This window comes from Erythrolamprus reginae, chromosome 2 (genome assembly GCF_031021105.1).
Source record: "Erythrolamprus reginae isolate rEryReg1 chromosome 2, rEryReg1.hap1, whole genome shotgun sequence".
Classification (NCBI taxonomy): domain Eukaryota; kingdom Metazoa; phylum Chordata; class Lepidosauria; order Squamata; family Dipsadidae; genus Erythrolamprus; species Erythrolamprus reginae.
Genome location: NC_091951.1, coordinates 261664028 through 261689547, shown reverse-complemented (window position 1 = coordinate 261689547; position 25520 = coordinate 261664028). Strand labels below are relative to the sequence as shown.

At 42.6% G+C, this 25520-nt stretch overlaps 1 protein-coding gene across 2 annotated transcripts in view; it reads left to right on the top strand.

Annotated features, from left to right (window-relative positions):
* ADAMTSL1 (ADAMTS like 1) overlaps window positions 1-25520 on the top strand; it is a 637539-nt gene that overhangs the window by 400984 nt on the left and 211035 nt on the right. For both annotated transcript variants that reach the window (XM_070742526.1, XM_070742525.1), the window contains exon 5: window positions 15993-16229. In XM_070742526.1, the coding sequence (XP_070598627.1) occupies window positions 15993-16229 (237 nt within the window). The remainder of the gene's footprint in view (window positions 1-15992; window positions 16230-25520) is intronic.

The window sequence follows — 25520 nt, the reverse complement described above, 5'->3', positions numbered from 1 at the left end:
GGGTTGTCAGTTCTTTTGCTCTTCTTGTGCAATTTTATGCAGAAATGTCAACAATTGCCCATACATTGTTTTCAAAGAATGAAAAATTGACAGATTTATGGATCTTCAGTTGGACGTATATCTATGTTAGATTTCTGCAGAAATGAAGAATTGAGACAGAACAGTTCAGCACTTTTATTGTAGTAAGCAAGTACTAAGCAAGAACTGCCGGCGAGCATCAGGGAAGCCGCTTTTAACGGTTCCCTGTAACCCAGCCGGCCAATGACAGTCATTCAAATCTGCTGCCGCTATATTGGCCAATCAGTACGTAACAATCTAGATATATATTTGATATGCTCCTGGGTACCAGCAGTATAATTAAGGGAGAACTAAAACATAGTTCTGAAAAGTGACCTAATTCACTTAATACAAATTTAATATCCCTTTTTAGGTTTGTATTTTTCATTTAAACTTAAAATAAAAAAAATATGTTACTATTAACCAACATTATTTTTAGGGCTTGCTACTGCTATGTTATGCTAAGCAACACCAAAAATGAATGCCACCCTCTATTAATCTCCCACTCATTTAAAAAAAAAAACCCTCAACACATTGTTTTTATTAATCAACTTCAAAAGTGCCTTTAGCATTCCTGCCTGTTTCTGTTAGTGTTTATTAACGTGTTACAGGCTAAACCCAGCAATTCATTTATTTATTTTATTTATCAAACTTATTGGCCACCACTCTTACCACAGGGTTGGATGGCTTACAATAATAATAAAACTACATAAATACAATACTACAAAAGTATAAGAATACAGAATGCAATAGCCAAAGGATGGGAAGGGAGGGAGTAGGGGTACATCACAAAGATAGGAATTGAATGTTCAATTGAGACGCTGGTATTATAACATAATAACATAATTATAACATTATAAGAGCCGAGGTGGTGCAGCAGGTAGAGTGAAGTACTGCAGGCCACTAAAGCTGACTGTAGATATTCAGGTCAGCGGTTCAAATCTCAAGGTTGACTCAGACTTCCATCCTTCCGAGGTGGGTAAAATGAGGACCCGGATTCTGAGGGCAATATGCTGGGTTTGTTAAAATGTTCTATTGCTAACATGTTGTAAGCCGCCCTGAGTCTAAGGAGAAGGGCAGCATTAAAAAATGGAATAAATAAATAATGATTGTTACTCTCTTTGCCTTGCAAATAGAAGTTGGTTGGTTACTTGTGCAGACCTGCATACAAGAGTGAAATTCTCCCGTGCACTCATGTCTATCAGTCATCGGAGAGCTGGTGGTGAAGGGAACGCGAGGCTCAGCCTACCTGCCTGGATGTTGCCATTTGGGTTCTTTTACTCCCTGAGCATGCACAGAACGCTTTACACAAACGCAGAAGGTAAAAGAATCCAAATGGCAGCGTCTAGGCAGGTCGGCGGAACCTCATACTTCCTTCGCGACCAGCTCTCCGACCAACAGACAAGAGCGAACTTGGAGCATTTCATCCCTGCCTGCATATATGTACATCTTTTCAGAGATCTTGAGACTATTCTGCATTTCAAAATCGAGTACTATTCTCAGTAATGGGCAGAATTTTTTTTTACTGCCACACTATGGGTGTGGCTTATTTTGTGGGTGTGGCTTAATGGTCATGTGACTGGGTAGGAGTGGTTTGCCAGCCATGTGATCAGGTGGGAGTGGCTTGAAAGAGCATCATTGTTCAAGTGACCTGTTACGTCCTCGACTTACAACCTTACCAGTGTCGCTCACTGGAGTGACAATTTGCTTCGCGTTTCCTGCACTCTCCTTCCTGGGTCACCCCTCCACCCGCCACAGGCTGGGTAGCTAGGCGAATGGGTGCTGCCAGAAGCATAAATTGGACTCCAATTGGAAAACAGAGTCGACTGACAACGAGTCAGTCGAGGTGACTGGGGCACGTACTTGTCCACCTGTCTGGGAAGAGTTTGATCTGGTGACACCTGATGAAGTGGACAAGGCCATTGGAGCTGTGAGTTCCGCCACCTGTTTACTGGATCCGTGTCCCTCCTGGTTGGTCTCGGCCGGCAGGGAGGTGACACGGAGCTGGGTCCAGGAGATTACTAACGCTTCCTTGGGGAGGGGAGTTTTTCCAACACTCTATAAAGAGGCGCTCATGAGCCCCCTTCTCAAGAAGCCTTCCCTGGACCCAGCCGTACTTAATAACTATCGTCCAGTCTCCAACCTTCCCTTTATGGGGAAGGTTGTTGAGATGAGAAGGTGGTGGCACTCCAGCTCCAACGGTCCTTGGAAGAAGCCGATTATCTAGGTCCCCAGCAGTCGGGTTTGAGGCCCGGTTACAGCACGGAAACTGCTTTGGTCGCGTTGATGGATGATCTCTGGCGGGCCCGGAACAGGGGTTTATCCTCTGTCCTGGTGCTCCTTGACCTCTCAGGGGCTTTCGATACCATCGACCATGGTATCCTTCTGCACCGGCTGGAGGGGTTGGGGGTGGGAGGCACTGTTCTTCAGTGGTTCTCCTCCTACCTCTACGGTCGGTCGCAGTCGGTGTTAGTGGGGGATCAGAGGTCGACTCCGAGGTCTCTCCCTTGTGGGGTGCCTCAGGGGTCGGTCCTCTCCCCCCTGCTATTTAATATCTACATGAAACTGCTGGGTGAGATCATCCAAGGGCATGGGGTGAGGTATCATCAGTATGCTGATGATACCAAGCTTTACATCTCCACCCCATGTCCAGCCAACGAAGCAGTGGAAGTGATGTGCCGGTGTCTGGAGGCTGTTGGGGCCTGGATGGGTGTCAACAGACTCAAACTCAACGCGGATAAGACAGAGTGGCTGTGGGTTTTGCCTCCCAAGGACATCTCCCAAGGACATCTGTCCATCCATTACCCTGGGGGGGGGAATTATTGACCCCCCTCAGAGAGGGTCTGCAACTTGGGCATCCTCCTCGATCCACAGCTCACATTAGAGAACCATCTTTCAGCTGTGGCAAGGGGGGCGTTTGCCCAGGTTCGCCTGGTGCACCAGTTGCGGCCCTATCTGGACCGGGACTCATTGCTCACAGTCACTCATGCCCTCATCACCTCGAGGTTTGACTACCGTAATGCTCTCTACATGGGGCTACCTTTGAAAAGTGTTCGGAAACTTCAGATCGTGCAGAATGCAGTTGCAAGAGCAGTCATGGGCTTACCTAGGTATGCCCATGTTTCACCATCACTCCGCAGTCTGCATTGGCTGCCGATCAATTTCCGGTCACAATTCAAAGTGTTGGTTATGGCCTTTAAAGCCCTTCATGGCACTGGACCAGAATATCTCCGAGACCGCCTTCTGCCGCACGAATCCCAGCGACCGATTAGGTCCTAGAGGGTGGGCCTTCTCCGGGTCCCGTCAACTAAACAATGTCGGTTGGCGGGCCCCAGGGGAAGAGCCTTCTCTCTGGCGGCCCCGACTCTCTGGAACGAACTCCCCCAGAGATTAGAACTGCCCCTACTCTCCCCCCCTTCTGTAAACTCTTTAAAACCCACCTTTGCCATCAGGCATGGGGGAACTGAAACACCTCCCCCGGGCATGTTCAATTTATGCATGGTATGTTTGTGTGTGTGTTTGTTAGTAAATGGGGTTCTTTTTAAATCTTTTTAAATATTTTAAATTTATTTGGATTTGTCATGATTTGCTGTATCTTGCTGTGAGCCGCCCCGAGTCTGCGGAGAGGGGTGGTATACAAATCTAAATAATAAATAAATAAATAAAATAATAAATAAATGCCACCTGCGATGCTTCCACCCACACCTTCTGCTTGCACCTCAGGCGGGAGGTGGCCGTGTGAGGCTGGAGGTGAGCCGGGCAGGAGAGAGGGAAGCACGTTCAAGGTCAGGAAGGAGGAAAGAGGAAAAAAGCAAGGAGCGCAGACGCAGCAGCACTAGGAGAAAAAAGGAGAGCCGAGCTTAGACCAGTAATGCAGGAAGTGACAGCCACCAATCAGTTGGAGCTGCGCACGCATCTTCATTTCCGCCGGTGGAACTGCGTTCCACCCCGTCCTGCCTGCTGCCCACCCCTGACTATGCTACTACTGTTGGAAAGAGCCAGCCCAGAAGTTCTTAATTTTGGTTGCAAGAAAGAGCTGTTTGTGTTGTGAATTGTGGTAGAAATCTGAGGACGAAGAAGCCAAGCCAATCTGTCTGAAACCATTCTGCGACCCTGAAGGAAAACTATCTTTTGTTATTTGTTGGGAAATGACCCTGAATGCAGTAACAGAAAAAGACACATTTTTAGAACTAGCTATACCCTTGGTATGAAGCGTAAACAACACTCTTAAATGACTCACACATTTCTTGGCTGGATGGAACTTCTAACACTGCTTTCTCTGCCATACTGGAGATCCATAAAACAAGGTTTTTGAATTCTGTTCTTTCACCCCTTTGTTTCCTGGAGATTCACCTTCAGCTGCCAAATATGTTCTATTTTTACTGACACACAGCAAAAAAGAAATCACTGGTTCATTCTTTTTATAATTTTTTTTAAAAAAAATTATTTATTTATTTATTTATTTTGTCCAATACATAATGAGGGTTTTAGTGGGTATATATCTATATACACATAGTAAAATACATGAAAAAGAAATCACTGGTTCATTCTTTTGATAATATTTTTTTTTAAAAAATTATCATTTATTTATTTATTTATTTTGTCCAGTACACAATGAGAGTTTTAGTGGGTATATATATACACATAGTAAAATACATGATGAAGGTTATAGAGGAGATACTCATAGTAAAATAATAGAAAAGAAGGTATAGTAATAGAACATATCAATGAAAGAATAAAAGAAGAGATATAGGAATAGAAGAAAGGTATAGGAGATATAGGAGAGCAATAGGACAGGGGACAGAAGGCACTCTAGTGCACTTGTACTCGCCCCTTACTGACCTCTTAGGAATCTGGAGAGGTCAACCGTAGATAATCTAAGGGTAAAGTGTTGGGGGTTTGGGGATGACACTATGGAGTCTGGTAATGAGTTCCACGCTTCGACAACTCGGTTACTGAAGTCATATTTTTTACAGTCAAGTTTGGAGCGGTTAATATAAAGTTTAAATCTGTTGTGTGCTCTTGTGTTGTTGTGGTTGAAGCTCAAGTAGTCGCCGACAGGCAGGACATTGCAGCATCTTGTGGGCAATACTTAGATCTTGTTTAAGGCATCTTAGTTCTAAACTTTCTAGGCCCAGGATTGAAAGTCTAATCTCATAGGGTATTCTGTTTCTGCAATCATAATTATGACGACCTGAATTTTCACCTTTAAAATTTTAATAATATACATTTTCTCAATTTCACACTGAGGGGCCTTTTGATATGATTCCCTTCACAGACGCTGGGTCTTCCACTCTGTGCATTAAGCAAATTAAACGTAACTTTATAGTCACTTTCCATGTACACTAATCAGCATATATTGAAATGAAATGTTGCATACAGCTCTCAAAGGGTCACCACCTCCATTATACACTATATAAACATAAACAAAGAAACAAAATTGAATGGGTCCAAAGATGGGCTACAAAAATGGTGGAAGGTCTTAAGCATAAAACTTAAAGACTTAATGAACTCAATCTGGAGGACAGAAGAAAAAAGGGGGGACATGATCGAAACATTTAAATATATTAAAGGGTTAAATAGGTTTCAGGAGGGAAATGTTTTTAATAGGAAAGTGAACACAAGAGCAAGGGGGCACAACCTGAGGTTAGTTGGGGGGAAAGATCAGAAGCAACGTGAGAAAATATTATTTTACTGAAAGAGTAGTAGATGTTTGGAACAAACTTCCAGCAGACGTGGTTGGTAAATCCACAGTAACTGAATTTAAACATGCCTGGGATAAACATATATCCATCCTAAGATAAAATACAGGAAATAGTATAAGGGCAGACTAGATGGACCATAATGTCTTTTTCTGCCCTCAATCTTCTATGTTTCTATGTTTCTAAATAAATATGCATATACTTACCGTATTTTTCGCTCTATAAGACGCACCTGCTGATAAGACGCACCTAGTTTTTAGAGGAGGAAAATAGAAAAAAAAATATTTTGAGCCAAAAAGTAGGCTAAAATATTTATTACAATAACACTGCCCTAGGGGAATTGGGAAAATATACAAACAAGCCCCCCTCTCTCTTTCTTTCTATCTCTCCCTCTTTCTCTCTACCTTTCTTTCTCTTTCTCTCTCTCCCTTTCTCTGTCCCTCTCTTTCTTTCTCTCTGTCCCTCTCTTTCTTTCTTTCTCTCTGTCCCTCTTTCTTTCTCTCTGTCCCTCTCTTTCTTTCTCTCTGTCCCTCTCTTTCTTTCTCTCTGTCCCTCTTTCTTTCTCTCTGTCCCTCTTTCTTTCTCTCTCTTATCTCTCCTTCTCTCACTCACTCTCTTTGTATCTCTCTCTCTCTCCTTCTCTATCTCTCCCTCTTTCTCTCTCCCCCTTTCTATCTCTCCTCTTCCTTTCTCTCTCTTTCTTTCTCCCTTATTTTTTCTGTTTTTCTGTTGTGGGCGGTTTAGGGCCCCTCAAACCCCGACGACCTCGCCCCCGGATCCTGGCCGGGACAGGGCAGCTTCCTCTGACAGGCGCTGCGCGGGGCCGAGGGGGCTCAGCAGGAGGCGCAGCGGCGGGCGGAGAGAGGGAAGGGGGGGCAGCGGCGTCCCTCCTGGCCTTGGCGGGCCGCCCGACCCTCCCCACCTCCTGCAAACGCGGCAGGCAGCGGGGGGAGAGCGAAGAGCCGGCTCCGGCGGGTGCGGGGCTTGGCTGGCTGGCTGGCGGGGGGAGCGCCGCTGGTGGTGCGAAGGGAGACCCTCCTCCGGGAGGGAGGGGGCCAGGCAGCAGCTAGCCAGCCGAGTTCGCAGCCAAACTTTGCACAGGCGGCGGCCGGCTGCGAGCGACTGGCTGGGTTTTGGGTCTTCGAGACCTCCCCGCCTCCTGAAGCGATTCCCGTAGCCTTCCCAAAGGCTCGGAACCGCCAACGCTCCTCCGGTGCCGCTCCGCCTCCTAAACCTGCGGGGTGGAGGCGTCCCCCGGCCCAGCACTTCCGGAGGCCGAAAGGCGCAGCTCTCTTCGGGGTTGGGAAGAGGAGAGGCGGCAACAGAGGCGGCGGTCTCCAGATGAGTATATCGCCGCCCCCCCCTCTGCTCCAGCGCCTCCCCCCCCCCTCCCTGCCTGCATCTTCGCTCCATAAGACGTGGCTGATTTTTCATCCTACTTTGGGAGGAAAAAAACTGCGTCTTATGGAGCGAAAAATACGGTACATGCCCACATATATTATATGACAAAGAGAAACAACACTGTATGCATGTACATGTACATGGGGGGAAAAATGGATCTTGCAAGTTAATTAATTATATAAGATAAATCAGAAGGTCCAAACCAGAGATCTTCAAACTTGGCAATTTTAAGACTTGTGGACTTCAACTCCCAGAATTCTCCAGCCAGTATAAGCTGGCTATATATATATGGCAGAAATAGATCTATCCTAGTCTCCCTTAATTTTCAAATTCAGCAAAAAAACATGTGACATATATATATGTGTGTGTGTGTGTGTGTGTGTGTGTATGTATATATATATACAGTGGTACCTCAAGATACGAACCCCTCGTCTTACGAACAACTTGTGATACGAACCCGGGGTTCAGAAAAATTTTGCCTCTTCTTACGAACTTTTTTCGAGTTACGAACCGGCATTCAGAGACTGCTGGGAAGCCACGCGGCTGTTTTAAAAGGTGACAGCCGGGCGGCGGGGCTTCCCAGAAGCCTCCCGAACGCCGGTTCGTAACTCGAACAAAGTTCGTAAGAAGAGGCAAAATTTTTCTGAACCCCGGGTTCGGTTCGGGAGGTTGCTGGGAAGCCCCCCAGCCCGGCTGTCACCTTTTAAAACAGCCGCGCCGCTTCCCAGCTGTCTCCCGAAGCTGAACGCGGAAGTTCGGCTTTAGCGTTGGGCTTCAGGAGACAGCTGGGAAGCGTCACGGCTGTTTTAAAAGGTCGCAACCCGGCCTGGGGGGCTTCCCAGCACCCCACCCCGAACCCGGGTTCAGGGGGGTGCTGGCAAGATAGGATAGATGCTAGGATAGATCTCTTTCGGCCTTATTTTGGCCTCATCAGCTAGCCATACCCACTGGGACTTGAACCTGCAACCTTTGCCTTGTAAGGCAGAGAATTATCCTACATACTTTATATATACTTTATATATACTTTATATTGTATGTGTGTGTGTGTTAAGCCATTCATTTTTTAAAAAAAACTAAAAGAAACTAGACCCTATGATTGTGGTTGGGAGAAAAATTGTCCATTGGAAAGTAAAATTACAAGAGTGAGGCTCTGAGGCATGGGCCCCAAACCCACAAGCTATCCTTTTACATTAAAGTGTAATAATTTATGTAGAATAAAATCACTTTTTAAAAATCTCTTGGAATGAATGGGCAACAAAATCTTGCAGCAGTAATTACAACTGGTAATGTATCTTTCACTAATGCTTTATGTACCCTAAACTATTTTCTAATTATTTTGTACACACACACACACCCCAAATAAATTTTCATGAGCTGCGATTATTGCAACTCATATTTAAAGGAAACTGGTGAAGCTGGAAAAGATTTGAGTTCCCCAATTCCCCAGTAAGTCACAATTAAGAATTCATTTGAATCCTAGTTCTCTAACTCCAAATCAGCATTTTGTGCTTTTTTAAACATCATTTACAATATTAAAATAAAGCCCTTAACCTTATTTTATTTTAAATTTATTTTAAAAGCCATATCAAAACTATGCATTGCAATAAAATACTAATATTTTATTGAAAATACTTTTGAAAGCAAAAAATATAACCCATGAAAATCCCATAATACCCTTCAAAATCCCAAGATTTAAAAAAAGTTATTCATCTAAAGCTCCAGAAATTAAAGAATTTGTGTTAATGAATATTTCTGGAAATGATATTTTACAACTAAGGTGATACCAATAAGACTGTTACCTCCTTAGACAATTCCAGCCAACAAATATAACTTAACTTGGAAAGAGTCTCATTCATAAACAAACAAACAAACAAACAAATATGTACTTTGTCTGTAGCAGGTCTCAAATAATCAGGACAGCCATTAATTGGTCTCAAAAATAAATTACTCTTTACTGCTATCTAGTTGTCCACAGTCTTACAGTGCAGAATTCAGAACTCTAGTTTGAGGTCTTGGAATCATCAATCAATCATCAATCAAATCTAACAAATTATTGTTTGTTTGTTTGTTTGTTTGTTTGTTTATGTATGTATGTATGTATGTATGTATGTATTTATTTATTTATTTATTTATTTATTTATTTATTTATTTATTTATTTATTTATTAGATTTGTATGCCGCAGACTCAGGGCGGCTCACGCAATAATAAAAACAAAGTATAACAAATCTAATAATTAAAAGTCACTAAAAACCCCTTATTAAAAAGCAAAACATACACACAAACATACCATGCATAAACTGTATAGGCCCGGGGGAGATGTCTCAATTCCCCCATGCCTGGTGGCAGAGGTGAGTTTTAAGAAGTTTACGAAAGACAAGGAAGGTGGGGGCAATTCTAATCTCCGGGTGGGAACTGGTTCCAGAGGATCGGGGCCGCCACAGAGAAGGCTCTTCCCCTGGGTCCCCCAGATGACATTGTTTAGTTGACGGGACCCGGAGAAGGCCAATTCTGTGGGACCTAACCGGTCGCTGTGATTCGTGCAGCAGAAGGCGGTCTCGGAGATATTCTGGCCCGATGCCATGAAGGGCTTTATAGGTCATAACCAACACGTTGAATTGTGACCGGAAACTGATCGGCAACCAATGCAGACTGCGGAGTGTTGGTGTGACATGGGCATGCCTAGGGAAGCCCATGATTGCTCTCGCAGCTGCATTTTGCACGATCTGATATTTATAAACATAATTATTTATTAACAATAATTATTTTTTTCGTTATTTGTCTGCAAAAATTATTAGTTTGGCAATGACGTATGACATCATTGGGCAGGAAAACCCGTGGTATAGAAAAAAAACCTCAGAAGTATTTTTTAATTAATATTTTTTTGAAAAACCGTGGTATAGGCTATTCGCGAAGTTTGAACCCGCGAAAATCGAGGGAACACTGTACTGCCTTTCTGGAATAGCTGTGGAGAGCAGGGATGAGAAGAGCTTGCAGAACAAGGCTTGCAAAAGTGTGAAAGCTAGTCCATTTGGTCTTTGGGTTTGCAATTAGTAGGGGAACTTGATTAAAGAACAACAGCAAAACCTAATAAGTTAACCAATCCCAGATCTGCTTGGCTACGTAACCTGTTTTGAACAGTAGCTAAGTAATGAGAGGGCCTTGTGCTAGAAAGAGTGAAAGATGTTAAACTTAACTGCGAGAGAATATCACATGTTTGTGCTGGCCCTTCACACTAGAGATAGAAATTCATTAATTCTTGCCTTGGGGGCCAGCGGTATAAGTATGCCTGTACATTTTCCAGAGTGCTTGTATTTGCTCTTCAGGCAGCTTAAGTTTCATGGAAAACTTCTCCAAACACCCATTTGGCCATTTAAAACTGTGTTATTATTTTAATCAGGAAAATCAAAGAGAAGTAGTATTTTATTTTTGCTCCTGATCGCCCGCAGAGTCTTGAGAATGTGCTAGGTTGACCGTGTGTTTTTTTTAAAAAAATATTATTTTGGTTTCAAAAACACAAAGACAAAGTGCTTAAACAATCCTATTCAGCTGAGAGCAAAGCTAGACTGAGAACTCTCTCTATATATATCTGTATGCTTTGTTGGACCTTTTGTCTTTATAAAAATAAATCAGTACAAGCCGGAACGTTTTGTAGGTTCAGCCAAGCCAGAATCAAATAAGAGATCTTGCTTGGCTCTGTGGAGGCATGAATAAGCCAAGCTATAAAACCAGACTCCATACCCTCATGGAATTAAAAAAGAAAAAAGAAAGCAAAAGAAAAAAGAAAAACCAGTGACAAAGTTTCACTTGCTTTAGCACTTTCCCAGGCTGTTTACATGCTCAGGCTGATCTGGGCCTCAGTTCCCTGTGAATGTTCAACACAGGGAGTTTTGCAGCTTTTTCTTAGTATGAAAGCAGATCCCCATTGATTCTGGTTAAGAATGAACAGAATCAGTTCCACTAAAAGGAGCATTATGAGATTTGCAGACAACAGGAAGGACCTGTTCAGACTTCCTGTTTGCTGTGCTTTTCTGGGTAGTTCAAATTAGAATAAGTCAGTTGTCCGGATATACAGAGCTATGCAGGAGGACTTGGTAAGATATCAGAATATAGTGTGGCAGTTAAGGAACCAGTGCAGATAAAATGACGAAGATACATTTGTTGAAAACAGTAGTAAATAGTTTTACTCTTCAGTTCAAACAAAATATTTTCTGTCTCAGTCTTCTATTTACAGGAACTTTACTTTAACTGCATTCAGCTTACTTAGAAGTAGATACTAAACCAATCCAGGTTTCTCCGTATCAATGCTATTACTCTACTCAATAGAGCAACTCATGCTCCAGCCAGCCAATTAACAACCAACAACAACAACAGACAATCATTGTAAAGTTGATTTGCATCTTAGAATGCTTTAGCCCAATCAGGTTGCAGTTCACACCCTATGACTCAGCATTAACATGCTTATATTCTTCTTTTACACAATGAAATATCACCTAGGATTGCTAATCCTGACATCAGTTTCTCCTCCTACTACTACATTTGTGGGCCACCTACATAAATCAAAAACAAGATATTTACCTATAATTTCAAGGAGGTTCTTGAGGAGTGAATTATTAAGATTTTGGGGGGGGAGTGTTGTACTACATTTTGTAGCTCAATTACATTGTTTTTTTCCCTAACAACTATCTCATTCATTGGCAACCTTCGGTCTCGAAAGTCTATGGCAGTGATGGCGAACCTATGGCACAGGTGCCACAGGTGGCACGTGGAGCTATATCTGTTGGCACGCCAGCCATTGCTTTAGCTCAGCTCCAATGTACATGTGTGTGTGGCTAGCTGATTTTTGGCATGCACAGAGGCTCTGGGAGGGCATTTTTGGCTTCCAGAGAGTCTCTGGTGGGCTTTTTAAAATCCCCCCGGCTCCAGGGAAGCCTTTGGAGCCTGGGGAGGGCGAAACACGAGCCTACTGGGCCCACCAGAAGTTGGGAAACAGGTGGTTTCCAGTCTCCAGAGGGCCTCCGGGGGGCAGGGAAATCTGTTTTCGCCCTCCCTGGGCATTGAATTATTGGTGTGGGCACTCGTGCATGCACGATAGTGCACGTATATACTCTTTTGCACCGGAGGAAAAAAAGCTTTGCCATCACTGAACTGTGGTAGGCTGCTCTAGAACAAATTCCTAGAACAGCATCAATCAACAACCATCTAGACACATCATAATTATAGTGACAGAGATTATCTTTCCTTTCAGGAGAAAAAAAGACCCATTTCATCATTCCCCAAACCCCACCCTTCCCAAAGCCTAAGTAATTAGGCTTATGTTAAAGTGATCTTATGTTAAAGTGATCTTGTATTGACTACTAGCAAATTCGTTTCTAATAGTGTTTAATAACCTGCCTGATCTCACTTTGCTGAAGACGTAAAGGCCAAAATGTCTCATGTTGAAGATCCAGGATTGTATTTTTTTCACTAAACATAGCAGAACCAAGAATAATGCTTCCCGAATCCTTAGGAACAGTTATTGTTACTGAGCTAATTCAGTGGTTCCAATAACCTGACTCAATATGAAGCAGGTTCAAATTTTCAGCAATGATATTACAGTAATACCTCGTCTTACGAACTTAATTGGTTCCAGGACAAGGTTCGTAAGGTGAAAAGTTCGTAAGGTGAAACAATGTTTCCCATAGGAATCAATGGAAAAGCCAATAATGCATGCAAGCCCATCAGGAGAATCCAAAATACTTTACTGTATTAAGCGAACAGAGTGGGGGGAGGAAGACCCAACGAAGCAAGGTGAAAAGAGCCTCTCTTGAGCTCCATGAGTCCCTGCCTCCCGTTTTTGTCCCCTCCCCCACTCTGCTCATCTCCCCCACACCTTTTTCCTCCCTTGAGCTCCATGAGTCTTTTCTTCCCGTTTTTGTCCCCCCTACTCTGCCCAGCAGAGCGCCCATTGTTGCGATCCTGGGATTCCCCTTCTGGGATTTGCCTACAGCATTGCAACAACGCGGAAGTCAGGAAGGTGGGGTTTCCCATGGAGGGGAGCCTCGGGGGATCTCAGGATCGCAAAAACCTGCGCTTGGCTTGCCACGAAAGTCCAGAGGCGGGGCATCTCAGTGGCGGCGGCAGGTTCATAAGGTGAAAAAAGTTCGTAAGAAGAGGCAAAAAATTCCAAACCCTGGGTTTGTATCTCGAAAAGTTCTTATGATGAGGGGTTCGTATCACGAGGTACCACTGTAAATGCTTCAAATAAAGAAGAAATCCCTGCATAGGTGGCAAAGGGAAGAAATAAAATTGGGAGGAATAGGAGACTCTGCCAACTGCTCTGTATGTATGTGCCAAGGACAAATACAAAGTGAGATCAGGCAGGTTATTAAACACTATTAGAAACGTATTTGCTAGTAGTCATTACAAGATCACTTTAGCATAAGCCCCAGAAAAAGGAAATCATAGTAATAAATGGAATTGAATGGAGAAGCGAGAGATTATATTTTAATGTGCTAAGTGGCTTAAAGTCATTTATGGTTAACTTGCCAGAAGCAATCAACCATGTCAATCTTGCAGGATCTGAACTTATCAATAAAGAAGCTAATAGTTCTTATTTTAGAGCTGAATATTTAATTAAATTCAATAGGATATACTTTTTAAGTAGACATGAACAGTGAACATTCTACGGTTTGAAAATATTAGCAGTCAAATATTGTATTCACTGATGGTCTCTATTAAAATAGTACAATGAAGGATGGGCTGCACTTTGACCAAATAAAATGATTAAGTACTTCTGTGTACTTTGTATTTGTCCATGGCATATATATAGGATTATCATGTTCTTTCTGGCTTTTTTCAAACAATCCACCAAAATATTTGGGTGGTCCTTATTAATATTAGCATAACATTTAGTACAAATTAAAGAAGTTAAGTTGCATCCAGTAGTACCTCTCCTGGTAGATTAAGAAAAGGAATTTTAAGAATAGTAAAAAAAAACAAAAAACTTTTTTTTAAAAAATGAAGAGTTATTGATGCTGTGGATTGTAAAACTCTCTGCTTGTGTTAGATTGAAGTAACACAAGTATACATAGTGTTTTTCTGGCACATACTGAGTTCCTGGCTGATTTAGGTCCTTTTGGAAAGCAAAGCTAGCAAAGAATGCTTCAATAAACAAACACTTTAATCAAGCAATTTTCATGATTCTTCCCCTCCCCTTTTTTTCCATTTTCAAAGGAATATAAAAGTTGGCTAGGTTTATATATGTCTTTCTGCATCCTTGCGAAGTCAGAAGAAATACTGAAGAACAGGCAATGTTTGTTGAGAATACCCACAATCCATTTCTCATGCTATAACTAGAGTGTTGCTCTCTTATATTCACTTCTGGTTGTTTTCTCGGTGATAAATAGACTGCAACCCTTTGCCTGTTTTCTTAGAGGAACTCGACAAATTCTGTGTGATTTTCCTCTCAGTAGGCATGCTTTCTTTCTTTCTTTCTTTCTTTCTTTTTTATTTACTTACTTACTTACTTACTTACTTACTTACTTACTTACTTACTTACTTACTTACTTACTTACTTACTTACTTACTTACTTATTAGATTTGTATGCCGTCCCTCTCTGTAGACTCGGGGCGGCTCACAATACAATAAAACAGTTCATGACAAATCTAATAATTTACAATTTAAAATATTTAAAAACCCCATTATTAAAAAGACATACATACAAACATACCATACATAAATTATATATTAAGATTATACTATGAAACATTTAGATGATTCTGTGCCCCTTTAGGTTCTCAACTTTCTAATGCCGCCACCCCTTTATACAGTTCCTCATATTATGGTAACCCCCAACCATAAGTCTAGTGCCAATTCTCCCAACAGAGCTTTAAGCTCATTGGCAGGAAAGTCAGAGGACACCTCCACTGTAAACGCCTGATTGGTCAGATTGTAAAAATATGTTCCAGGGCACCAGAATAGAAGTTTTATTTCCTAACACTATGAGAAATTTGTATTTTCCCATGGTCCCATGGTCTTAAGCAATCCCTGGGAAACAGCCGTTCGACCCCCAAAGGGGTCCTAACCCCCAGGAGAACCACTGCTTATATGAAGATTGTTCACCACTGGTAAAACGGTTTTGCCAGGGTTTTTTTTTCATTGTTCCTTTCTATACAGACTGGTTTACCAACCAGTTACTAGAAGGACAGACAGTGGTCACCAGGGAATCAATGCATTTCTCAAGGTTCAATTTTCTTAAAGTAATTGTTGCTTCAAAATTGTATCGAAGAACATTATATAGCAGTGATGGCGAACCTTTTTTTGCTCGGGTGCCAAAAGGGTCTACATGTGTGAGATAACGTAACCCGTAATGCAATGCCCAACCCCCTGTGCATGTGTGCTCTCCCCCTTGCATGTGCACAATCCACTTTGCTCCTTCTCCATGTATGTGCACAGGCATCATTGAAGCCTCTGGACTTCTGGTAAGCCCTTTGGGTGGTTCTTCGCTCTCTCAAGGTTTCAGGAAAGTCTCCAGAAGCCTGGGGAGAGTGAAAAATGGCCAAATAGGCTACCGGGAGTTTGGAAACGAACTTCCCATTGGGTCGTTGGGCCATTTTTCACCATCTCCAGGCTTCAGGAGGCTTTCTTGAACCCTGGGGATGGTGAAAAATGGCTGAAAAGAAGCCCAAAAATCAGCTGGCCAGCACACGCATGTGCGCTGGAGCTGACATAGGGCAACGCCTCAGGTGCCCTCAGATATGGCTCTGTGTACCACCTGTGGCATAGGTTCGCCATCACTGTTTTATAGAATAGACTTCAGTAGACGTTTTACTTCTTTTCTGCTTGTTTTTAGGATTGCCCTCCAGAAGCAGGTGATTTTCGTACCCAGCAGTGTTCAGCGCACAACGATGTCAAGTATCAGGGACAGTTTTATGAATGGCTTCCTGTCCCTAATGATCCGGACAACCCTTGTTCATTGAGGTGCCAGGCAAAGGAGACAAACCTGATTGTGGAACTGGCACCTAAAGTCCTGGATGGAACACGATGTTATACTGAGTCACTGGACATGTGCATTAGCGGCTTGTGCCAGGTAAGGAATGCATTGCCTTGTTGGTTTCTCTGTCTTTCAATTTACACAGTAGTCCCTGTTTAGTGACTGCCTCATTTAATGATGGCTTTCAGTTACAATTGTGATGAAAAAATAATTTGTCACCAATCCTCACATTAATTACCTTTGCTTTGTAAAGAAAAGAAAAGCTGGTCATAAATTTATGGTTCACTTAGCAGTTGCTTCACTTAAATGAATTGCTGGTCACAATTGTCACTAAACAAGGACTACCCAGATAAAGTGGTTATCCATGGTTTACTCTGTTCTGCCCTCCACTTACGTGCCATTTAATTTTCTAGTCTTTAAAGTATTCGTGATATTTCAGGAATCAGTTATATTTTTATATCTATCATAGATTTGGTGATACAGTAATTTAAATTGACCACTTTCAAATTTCTTTATCCTTTATTAGGTTACTTATATTTCCATTTTTTTCTTGGCTCTGTAATGTTCTGTTCATATAGCTCCATGAGATGATAGTCATGCTCCTGATATGGTGCCATGATCCCTGGGACCATTATGACTTGGCCTTCTCATGGGTATTACCTTCATTTCATTCCCAATATAGAGCTGCCTAAAGGAATATTAACCTATCCCAGTGTTTTATTTTCAATTATTTTCTGTCCCGTCCCCCCAGAAGAAGTAAACATTTTGCACGCCCCCCCCCCCCTCCAAACTCTCCGCCGGGACGATTATTTGCAATATTCAGCACGTTTTCATGAAAAAACTCAAGTGGCTTATCAGTGTGATTGGGGTGTAATATGTTCCTCGGGATCACGTGGCCCCCCCTGGCATTGCTTTTTGCCCCCCCTGGAGGGGCCCACCCCACTATTTGAGAAACCCTGGGTCCTAACCCAATGTTAAAATAGCATTGTTCCTTTTCTTTTGGCACAACTGTTGCTACTAAGAGAATGATAAACCATTTTTTAAAGTTGGGTTGAATGCTCTAGTATCGCGCTGCATGGAAGGTCTTAAGAAATGGAAACTCCTTTGCCCATTGATAACCAGGTTAGAGAAAGAAGGATTGTTTGAAATGGCTATCATCATTATATTTATAAAGCTCAATAACTACCAGTGTTGTATTTTTTATAAACTTTATCCAAATTTACTGTAGTCACTTCCAGTGCAATAAAGTGCAATCTTTTGTTAACAACTCAATCATTTTTCCTCATTGCAAAACTTTATAATTTTGTCATCTAGCTACACCAATTATCCGCTAATTAAATTTCCTTCTTGATGTTCCTTCAAATATATAATAACTATGATATTTCTAACATATTAAACACTAAGCTGTAGTCAGTGAAGGGCTATCAAAATTTTTATACCATACTGTGGGCGTGGCTTATGCAGGACGCCCTGCATTTTCTTTTAACACCTCTCAGTGCAATTGGGTGCTCTAGGGTAGAGCTCCATTTTCATTACCCCACTGCGTTCCCCATCCCATCCGGGCAGTAGCCCACCCCTGGCCATAGTGCTTCCTACCTCTCTTTACACATTTTTCTAAAAAAAAACACCCTAAAAATCCCTATATAACCTAACTAGTGCTAAAAAATTAAAAACAAATAAAATCAAATTTCAAACTTTTTTCATCTCCCTCTTAATAATACATATTTACTAATCCCAATTTTTAAAATTTATTCCAGACCCAATTAACATTCAGCCAACTAACAATTATCAATTATTAATTCATATCTACATTTCTTACTTTATATTTGATACTTCTCAATTTTCTATATTTTTCATCAATTAAAATGATTACCTTCAGTCAGCATTAGCAACTCTAAATTCAACTCTAAATTAACATATATATATTTAATAAATTTAATACCTCCTACAACATAATAACAAAAAGGAAAAAAGAACAATAAATTTAAATGAACCTCCTAACCATTACTTTCATTTTTATCTATCTTTTAAATCATCCTTATTCTTATACAGTGTTCCCTCGATTTTCGTGGGGGTTACGTTCCAAGACCTCCTGCGAAAGTCGATTTTCCGCGAACTAGCGCTGCGGAAGTAAAAACACCGTTTTTGGCTATGGACAGCCCAAAACTACCCCCACGCACCCTTTTTCAAGGCAGCGCAAGGAGCTGGGCTTGAAATTAGGGCAGGGAGCGACGAAAGTGCGGAGGCTGGCAAAGATTGCTTTGAATGTCATCTGCCCCTGCCCCCCTCCAGCGCCTCTGGCCCCCTCGCCGCTACCACCCGCCCCCCCCCCCGATCCACCCCTCTCACCGTCTTTCTTGGGACACGGGTCCTCCTGCAGCAGCGCTGGTGGCTACGGCTTCTCATCCTCCTCATTCGGCCGGTAGCCGCTCTGAGCGCTTTGAGAATGCCCGCCCCGCCCCTCTCACAGTCCCTTAGCTGAGAGCGCTTTCGTCCCAGCTATCAGCGAGGGGGCTGCAGGAGAGGTGGGGGCAGGCATTCTCACAGAGAGGGAGAGAGAGAGGGAGAAAGAGAGAGAGAGAGCAAGAGGGGGGAGAGTGGAAGGTAGAGAGAGAGAGAAAAATTATAGAAAAAGGGAGAAAAAAAGAGAACATATGACGTCATCGGGTGGGAAAAACCGTGGTATAGAAAAAAAAACGCGGAGTATTTTTTAATTAATATTTTTTGAAAAACCGTGGTATAGCCGTTTCGCGAAGTTTGAACCCGCGAAAATCGAGGGATCACTGTATTCCATATTTCCGTACAACTTATGAAATTCATCTTATTCCCCATTAGTACATTTCATTACTACATTAGTACACATTTCAATATAATCATCAAAGCTAATATTTCTAATAATAAAGATCAACTCCCAAATTTTATATAAAATAAAAGGAGGCAATTATAAAGTAATCAAAGTTTAATCAGCCCTTTTCAAACTCCCATTTCTTTTGTTTAAACTCAACTGTGAACTCAACATCTTTCTTTCTTGTCTTTCCTTTTTATTCTTTTTCTTTCTCCTCTTTAAACAGTCACTCTTTACAAATCTTAACTTTTTGTATTTTTTTCTCTTTGTAATTCTTAATTCGGTTTTAATTTAATTGTTGAGGTTTTCTGAAGCTACAGATTTAGATTTTGTAGTTTTGCTCATCCATAGCCCTGACATTTTATTACCTTTTGAACTGGATCTCATTTTTATATCTTTGGATTCTTTCCCCCACTAGTTTATTTCTCTTAGTGATCTTCTGACCTAAAGAATATCTTGATTGTTAAGAAAGATGTGATCCGTAATGGACAACTTCATTTATCTTAGCTAATAATGAATTGGAACAAGGACCTCTCTCTATGATTTCAGAAGACACGCAATGACCTTTGATGAAAACATGATTTGAATAGTTCAAGACCCTTGTGAGCTGTTCTGCAATTGATTAATAAGGCATTTAAGAGCACTGTATCTTTAATTTGCCCTTTCCATTTAGCCAAAATGCTTTGGCTTAGCGCAAGATGTACATCTGGACAATTATCTAATTAGCTGAGGAACTATTAGCCCAACCACAAAGGCTGGACAGGCTTTATACTCTAATTGCAGGACACACCTTTCTGACAAAAATATTTCCATAGAAACATGCTAATAAATAATAACCTTCGTGACAGCATATATTTTTGTATTCATGTCCTTGAGAATTGGGAGGAATGGAAGAAAATGTCAGTGATCCAAATAACATCCGAGAAATAAATCAGAGTCCAAACCTTGGCCTTCTTCCACGCTGTTGATCTGATGTTTCTAACGTGATGACCCCAAATGATGAAATGTGCATTTGATATGTCATTTGTGCTGTGATGAGATGTTGTACAGAATTATAGAATGGAGTTTACATCATGAAGCATGTAATATAATTACACACACGTGTGCATACACACCATGCCTACATCACTTTAACTTAAACTCAAAATGCTGGCTCTAGTGGGGACTGTGTACTTTCCACCTACTGTGGTCCCCAACCTTTCTGACTTTGTGAACTGGCGACAGCAGCTGGGGGATGGTCTCACGCAAGCATCAGGGACGTGCTTGCACATGCAGCTCCATCTGCACAACCACCAAGTGTGTGCACTAACCACTTGCATAAATAGAATTTTGCACCCAAGCTCATGTGTCCGCCATTCATACAACTGGAGCTATGCATACAAGCAATGGTCGCCCACCACTTGTGCGGCTTAGTTCCGAATGGGCCGTGGCCCAGGGGCAGGGGACCCCTGATATATACCATTAACTCTAATTATACACTGAGCAAAGAAGATGCATCTGTCTCATTTAGTATGTCCAGTAATGGGCTCAGGTTTGTGAGAGAAATCAGGATGGGTTACCTTCGCCATCGGTTCACATTGAGATGTTTCATGCAATTTCAATTTCCCGCATGCACAGAAGGTGGATTCAGCCCAAAAGACAGCTGAGGAGCTGATCAGCTGTGCTTCGGGCAAAGAAATAAAAGTCAGTATTAACACTGGGATGGTCGGGAGGGCTTTTTTCAAAGTACAGAATGTGGAGAAGCCATCATAACATAGAAAAATCAGCTGAAATTTAAAAATACCGCCGGTGGTCTTCATCCCCCGGCACATTTTGCAGGAGGCCTGGGGGAGATGGAGAGCGGCGGCAGCCACCATTTTGTTCTGGGCCGAGATCTCGCGAGGCTTCACGGGATCTCGGCCAAACAATCAGGCCAGAGTGGTCTGATCGTGACGTTGTCCGGACTCCGTCTTTACAGACACCCGCCCGCCCTCCCTATCTTGCAGTGTGCAATGGGGGTCGCCCTATGGGGCCGAATAGGAATTTTTGGCAGTCCTGGCATTTTAGCCAGGACCGTTTTTTCGCCTATTCCACACTGAGGAGACGGACAAGCGGTTAGGGGGTGCTTGCACCTGTTTTAGGTTAATTGGCTTACCTTTGGTCATTTGGGTAGGCAGGTTAGGGGCGGAAAACTGGGTGGTGGTTTAGCAACTGCGTGTTCTCCATTGGGCATCTTTGGGGATGATTGACAGGTTCTCTCCAAAGGCTTGTGGTTTTGACAACCTGAGCAGTTTGGGGGAACCTGTCTTTGGGTCCCGCCCATTTAATTCCCCTTGCAGGGGTTAGCCGGTGGGACCTCCCACATGCAAGTGCATGGCAAGGTCTCAGGTGAGGGAGTGGTCCCTCATCTGGATTAGCATGGAGCTATGCCCATAAGTTGCCCCGGAAGTTTATTATACGTCATTTTCCGCCCCGAAAGCAATTGTTTGACCCTGCGGGTCCTTGTTAGGGTTATAGTTAATTATGCTAATTATGCTAATTTATTTAAAATAAATTATGCGAATTTATTTTAATAAAAATGACCCAGTTTTAAATCCAGCTCTTGTGTCCGTGTCGTTACTCCGCCTCTCCTGCAAAAAAGAGATGGCAAGCACGGATCGTCACAGACAGAACTGGATCCATGATGCCAAAATTACATCACCAGTTGGGTCTCTTAACCATTTGGGCCAGGAGTAGGCAAAGTTGGCTCTTCTGTGACATGTGGATTTCAACTCCCAGAATTCCTGAGCATGCTTTTCTCAGGAATTCTGGGAGTTGAAGTCCACATATCATAGCAGAGCCAACTTTGCCTACCCCTGGTTTGGGCAATCTGGTCCGAACCGGGAGGAACCCACTCCTAGGAGAAATGGTAGAATAATTAGAGTCAGAAAGGAAGATGAAGTAAGGTTTTGATTGCTTGTGTCAGCAGGGAAAATCAAAGCCAGGAATTTTATTTCGGTGATTGCAATCCTGGTATAAACTAACTACAAGAGTTAATGTCACGTTCACGCCAAAGCTTGTTTGTTTAAGGTGGCCAGACACTAAGCAAGGATTTGCTTACTTTCAGGAGCTGGTCCTGTATTGAAGCAACAACAAAGCCAATTTTTTTAATAAAAAAAAAGTCTACCCACAAGCCCCAATTTTAGTTCAGGTTCAGATGAACTGGTCCAGAGCCAAAAAGGGTTCAAATAACAAGCTATCATGGCAACATATTAGATCTGGGATTGAGCAAACATAAGTGTGAAGGGTATAGACCCGGTTGCCTCCGGCCAAGCTCTACTAGTGCATAGATTTGCGGAGTGGAGCATCCTATCAAAAGTCTAAGTTTATCAAAAGTATCCTCAATGAAGTTCTTGCTGAGTTTGTTCTTGCATCGGGTCAAGTTCTATCCTAAAAACGCAATACAGTGGTACCTCATGATACGAACGCCTTGTCTTACGAACAACCCAAGATACGAACCCGGGGTTCAGAAATTTTTGGCCTCTTCTTACGAACTTTTTCCTTCTTACGAACCCGCCGCTGCTGCTGCCGCCGCAAAGCCCCGCTGCCCAGCTGTCGCTTTTTGAAACAGCTAGGGGGCTTCCCAGCGAATGAGGAGGAGGGAGGAAGGAGAGAGAGAGAGAGGTTTCTGCTTGAAGTTGAAGGTGGCGGCGCAGCGTGAATCTGGCAAGGGCTTCTCCAACCTTTCCCAAACCGCTGCCGGTCTCTCCCAAGACAATCCTAGAACCCCCAGTCGGGCCTCCCAGACACAAAAAATTCGAGAAGATGCACAAACGGCCCATGCATTTCCCTCCCTTCCCTTCGAGTCATTGCAGCCGGACAGTAACTGTCCACCCAATCCACCCACGAGGCTCCCTCCGAGCAGCCTGCACTGTCTCTCTCTCCCCCCCATCTCCCCCCTCCTCTACCCACCCCCGAACGATCTGAATGCCGGCGGTAATGAGGCAAAAGGGGTGAGTTTTCCGCTTGCATGCATTATTGGCTTTTCCATTGATTCCTATGGGAAACATTGTTTCATCTTACGAACTTTTCACCTTACGAACCTCGTCCCGGAACCAATTAAGTTCATAAGATGAGGTATCACTGTATAACAAAATTCCTTTTCTAATGGAAAATAAGATTCCTAGCCAGGAAGAATCATCAAAGGAAAAACTCACACACGCCAAGGCCCAATGGGTTTCCTTTCCCTCTCTTCCTCCTGGACTGCATCCCTACTGCATGGATTGTGGCATTTCAGCACCACTACTAGGAATACACAACCTATTTAAAAGCTAAACGCCTTGTGGCTTGTGCATGCCTGTGTGGTTCTGTCAGGCGAGCAGGAAGGATGTTGAAGGATGATCGGAAGAAGATGGAAACCCCAAATGATTCCCATATCCTGATACACTTGATGCCTTGAGCCAGTCTCACAACACAACGTGGTGTAAAAAAGAAAAAAAAAGAATCATGGCTCTTTTGCCATACAGCTCAGCCAAACCTCAAAAAGCATTCACTGATCTATTTGGAGTGAGGAAATACCAAGTTCCTTTCTCGTTAATTTTAATAGTGTTTAGTGTTTATTTTGGGCCGGTGGGAGTCAGAAAAATGGTACTTTGCTTTCTAGAAGGGATAAGAATAAATTGCCAAGGTATTTAATATAAACTGTTCGAGATTTAAGCAAGTCCATTACCTCATCGTTCTTCTTCCCCTCTTCTTTTTCAACTATCTAATCCAGTGTTTCCCAACCTTGGCAACTTGAAGATATTTGGACTTCAACTCCCAGAATTCCCCTACCAGCAAATGCTGGCTGGGGAATTCTGGGAGTTGAAGTCCAAATATCTTCAAGTTGCCAAGGTTGGGAAACACTGATCTAATAGATTAGTGATGGCAAACCTATGGCACGCATGCCACAGGTGGCACACAGGGACATATCTGAAGGCATATGAGGCATTGTTCTCTGTCAACTCCAGTGTGTGCGTGTGTGTGCTGGCCAGCTGATTTTCAGCCTTCTGGAGGGTGGGGAGAGACCGTTTTTGCCCTTCTCAGGCTTCAGGAAAACCTTTGGAGACTCTCCTGAAGCCTGCAAAAATGGCCTAACGGGCATAACGGAAATTCAAAGGTTTCAGTGATCACTGTGCAAATGCATTGGGGGGAGGATGCAACAGAGGGTTATGCATGTATGTATGTGGGAGGGCACTGCATTATGGGTGTGGGCATGCACATGCACGATAAGGACTTATCTTTCCTAAGGAACCAGGAGAGGCAGATATTGATCTTTGATGGTATTGTCGCAGGATGTAAGCATGTTCCAAGTAAAGCTGCCTTTTGCAATTGACCGTCGGTGATTTTGTCAATGCCAGTGGTGTACAGGTGGTATTCTAGGTGTTTTGTGATTGCAATCTAGATGCCTATTAATATAGGTACTGTCATTGTTTTCCTTTGCCACAATTTTTCCACTTCTATTTGCATTTTGTTAGCTTCTTCAGTTCTTTTCTTTTGGTCTGTTGTTTTTAGTACTGCTATATCCAATACACAGTTGACAAGTCTGGGGTCTTAAATGGCAGGTGCCTGTTCATTTGAATTCTAACGTTCCAGACTACGTTAGCTTCTTCATTTTCTATTACTTTCTCTATTTTATGGTCCCACCAGTTCTTGCTCTCAGGCAACTGATATTACTTACAGACAGGGGTGGGCTACTGCCCGGATGGGTGGAGGGACGCAGTGGGGTAGCGAAAATGGAGCTCCGCCCCAGAACACCCAATTTGCACTGAATGATGTTGAAAGAATTGGGGACACAATCTGAAGTTAGTTGGGGAAAAGATCAAAAGCAACATGAGAAAATATTATTTTACTGAAAGAGTAGTAGATCCTTGGAACAAACTTCCAGCAGACGTGGTAGATAAATCCACAGTAACTGAATTTAAACATGCCTGGGATAAACATATATCCATCCTAAGATAAAATACAGAAAATAGTATAAGGGCAGACTAGATGGACCATGAGGTCTTTTTCTGCCGTCAGACTTCTATGTTTCTATGTTCTATGTTTCTAAGAAAATGCATAAGCCACTACAGTGTGGTAGTAAAAATTTTGGTAGCCCTTCACTGCTTACAGATCTTCCACTGCACCATTGTTGCTACTTTGTCTTGCCATTGTATATAGTCGGTCTGTGCAATCTTCTTGAAGTTGCTAAAAAGATAGTTCACTGTTTCTTCAGCTTCTTTGCAGAGGCAGCACTTCCACTCTGTTGTTGTCTTCTCAATTCTGGTTTTGTTATTATTAAATTCATTTGTTATCCATTTTGTGGTTTGAGATGACTCTGAGAAGATTCCAGAGTGATAAAATATACAAATATCCAGACAATCATAAGTATAAAAGCAGATTAAATAAAATAAAACTGGAGCTGGCATAGTCAAATTTTAAGTCATTTAAAGAGAGGGGGCAGATCTTAAACTCCTGCAGAAGGTATTCCAAAGGGGAGGTGCTGTTGCAGAAAAGGCTCTTTTGGATCTCGCCAGATGAAATTCCTTAGCTGATGGGATCCG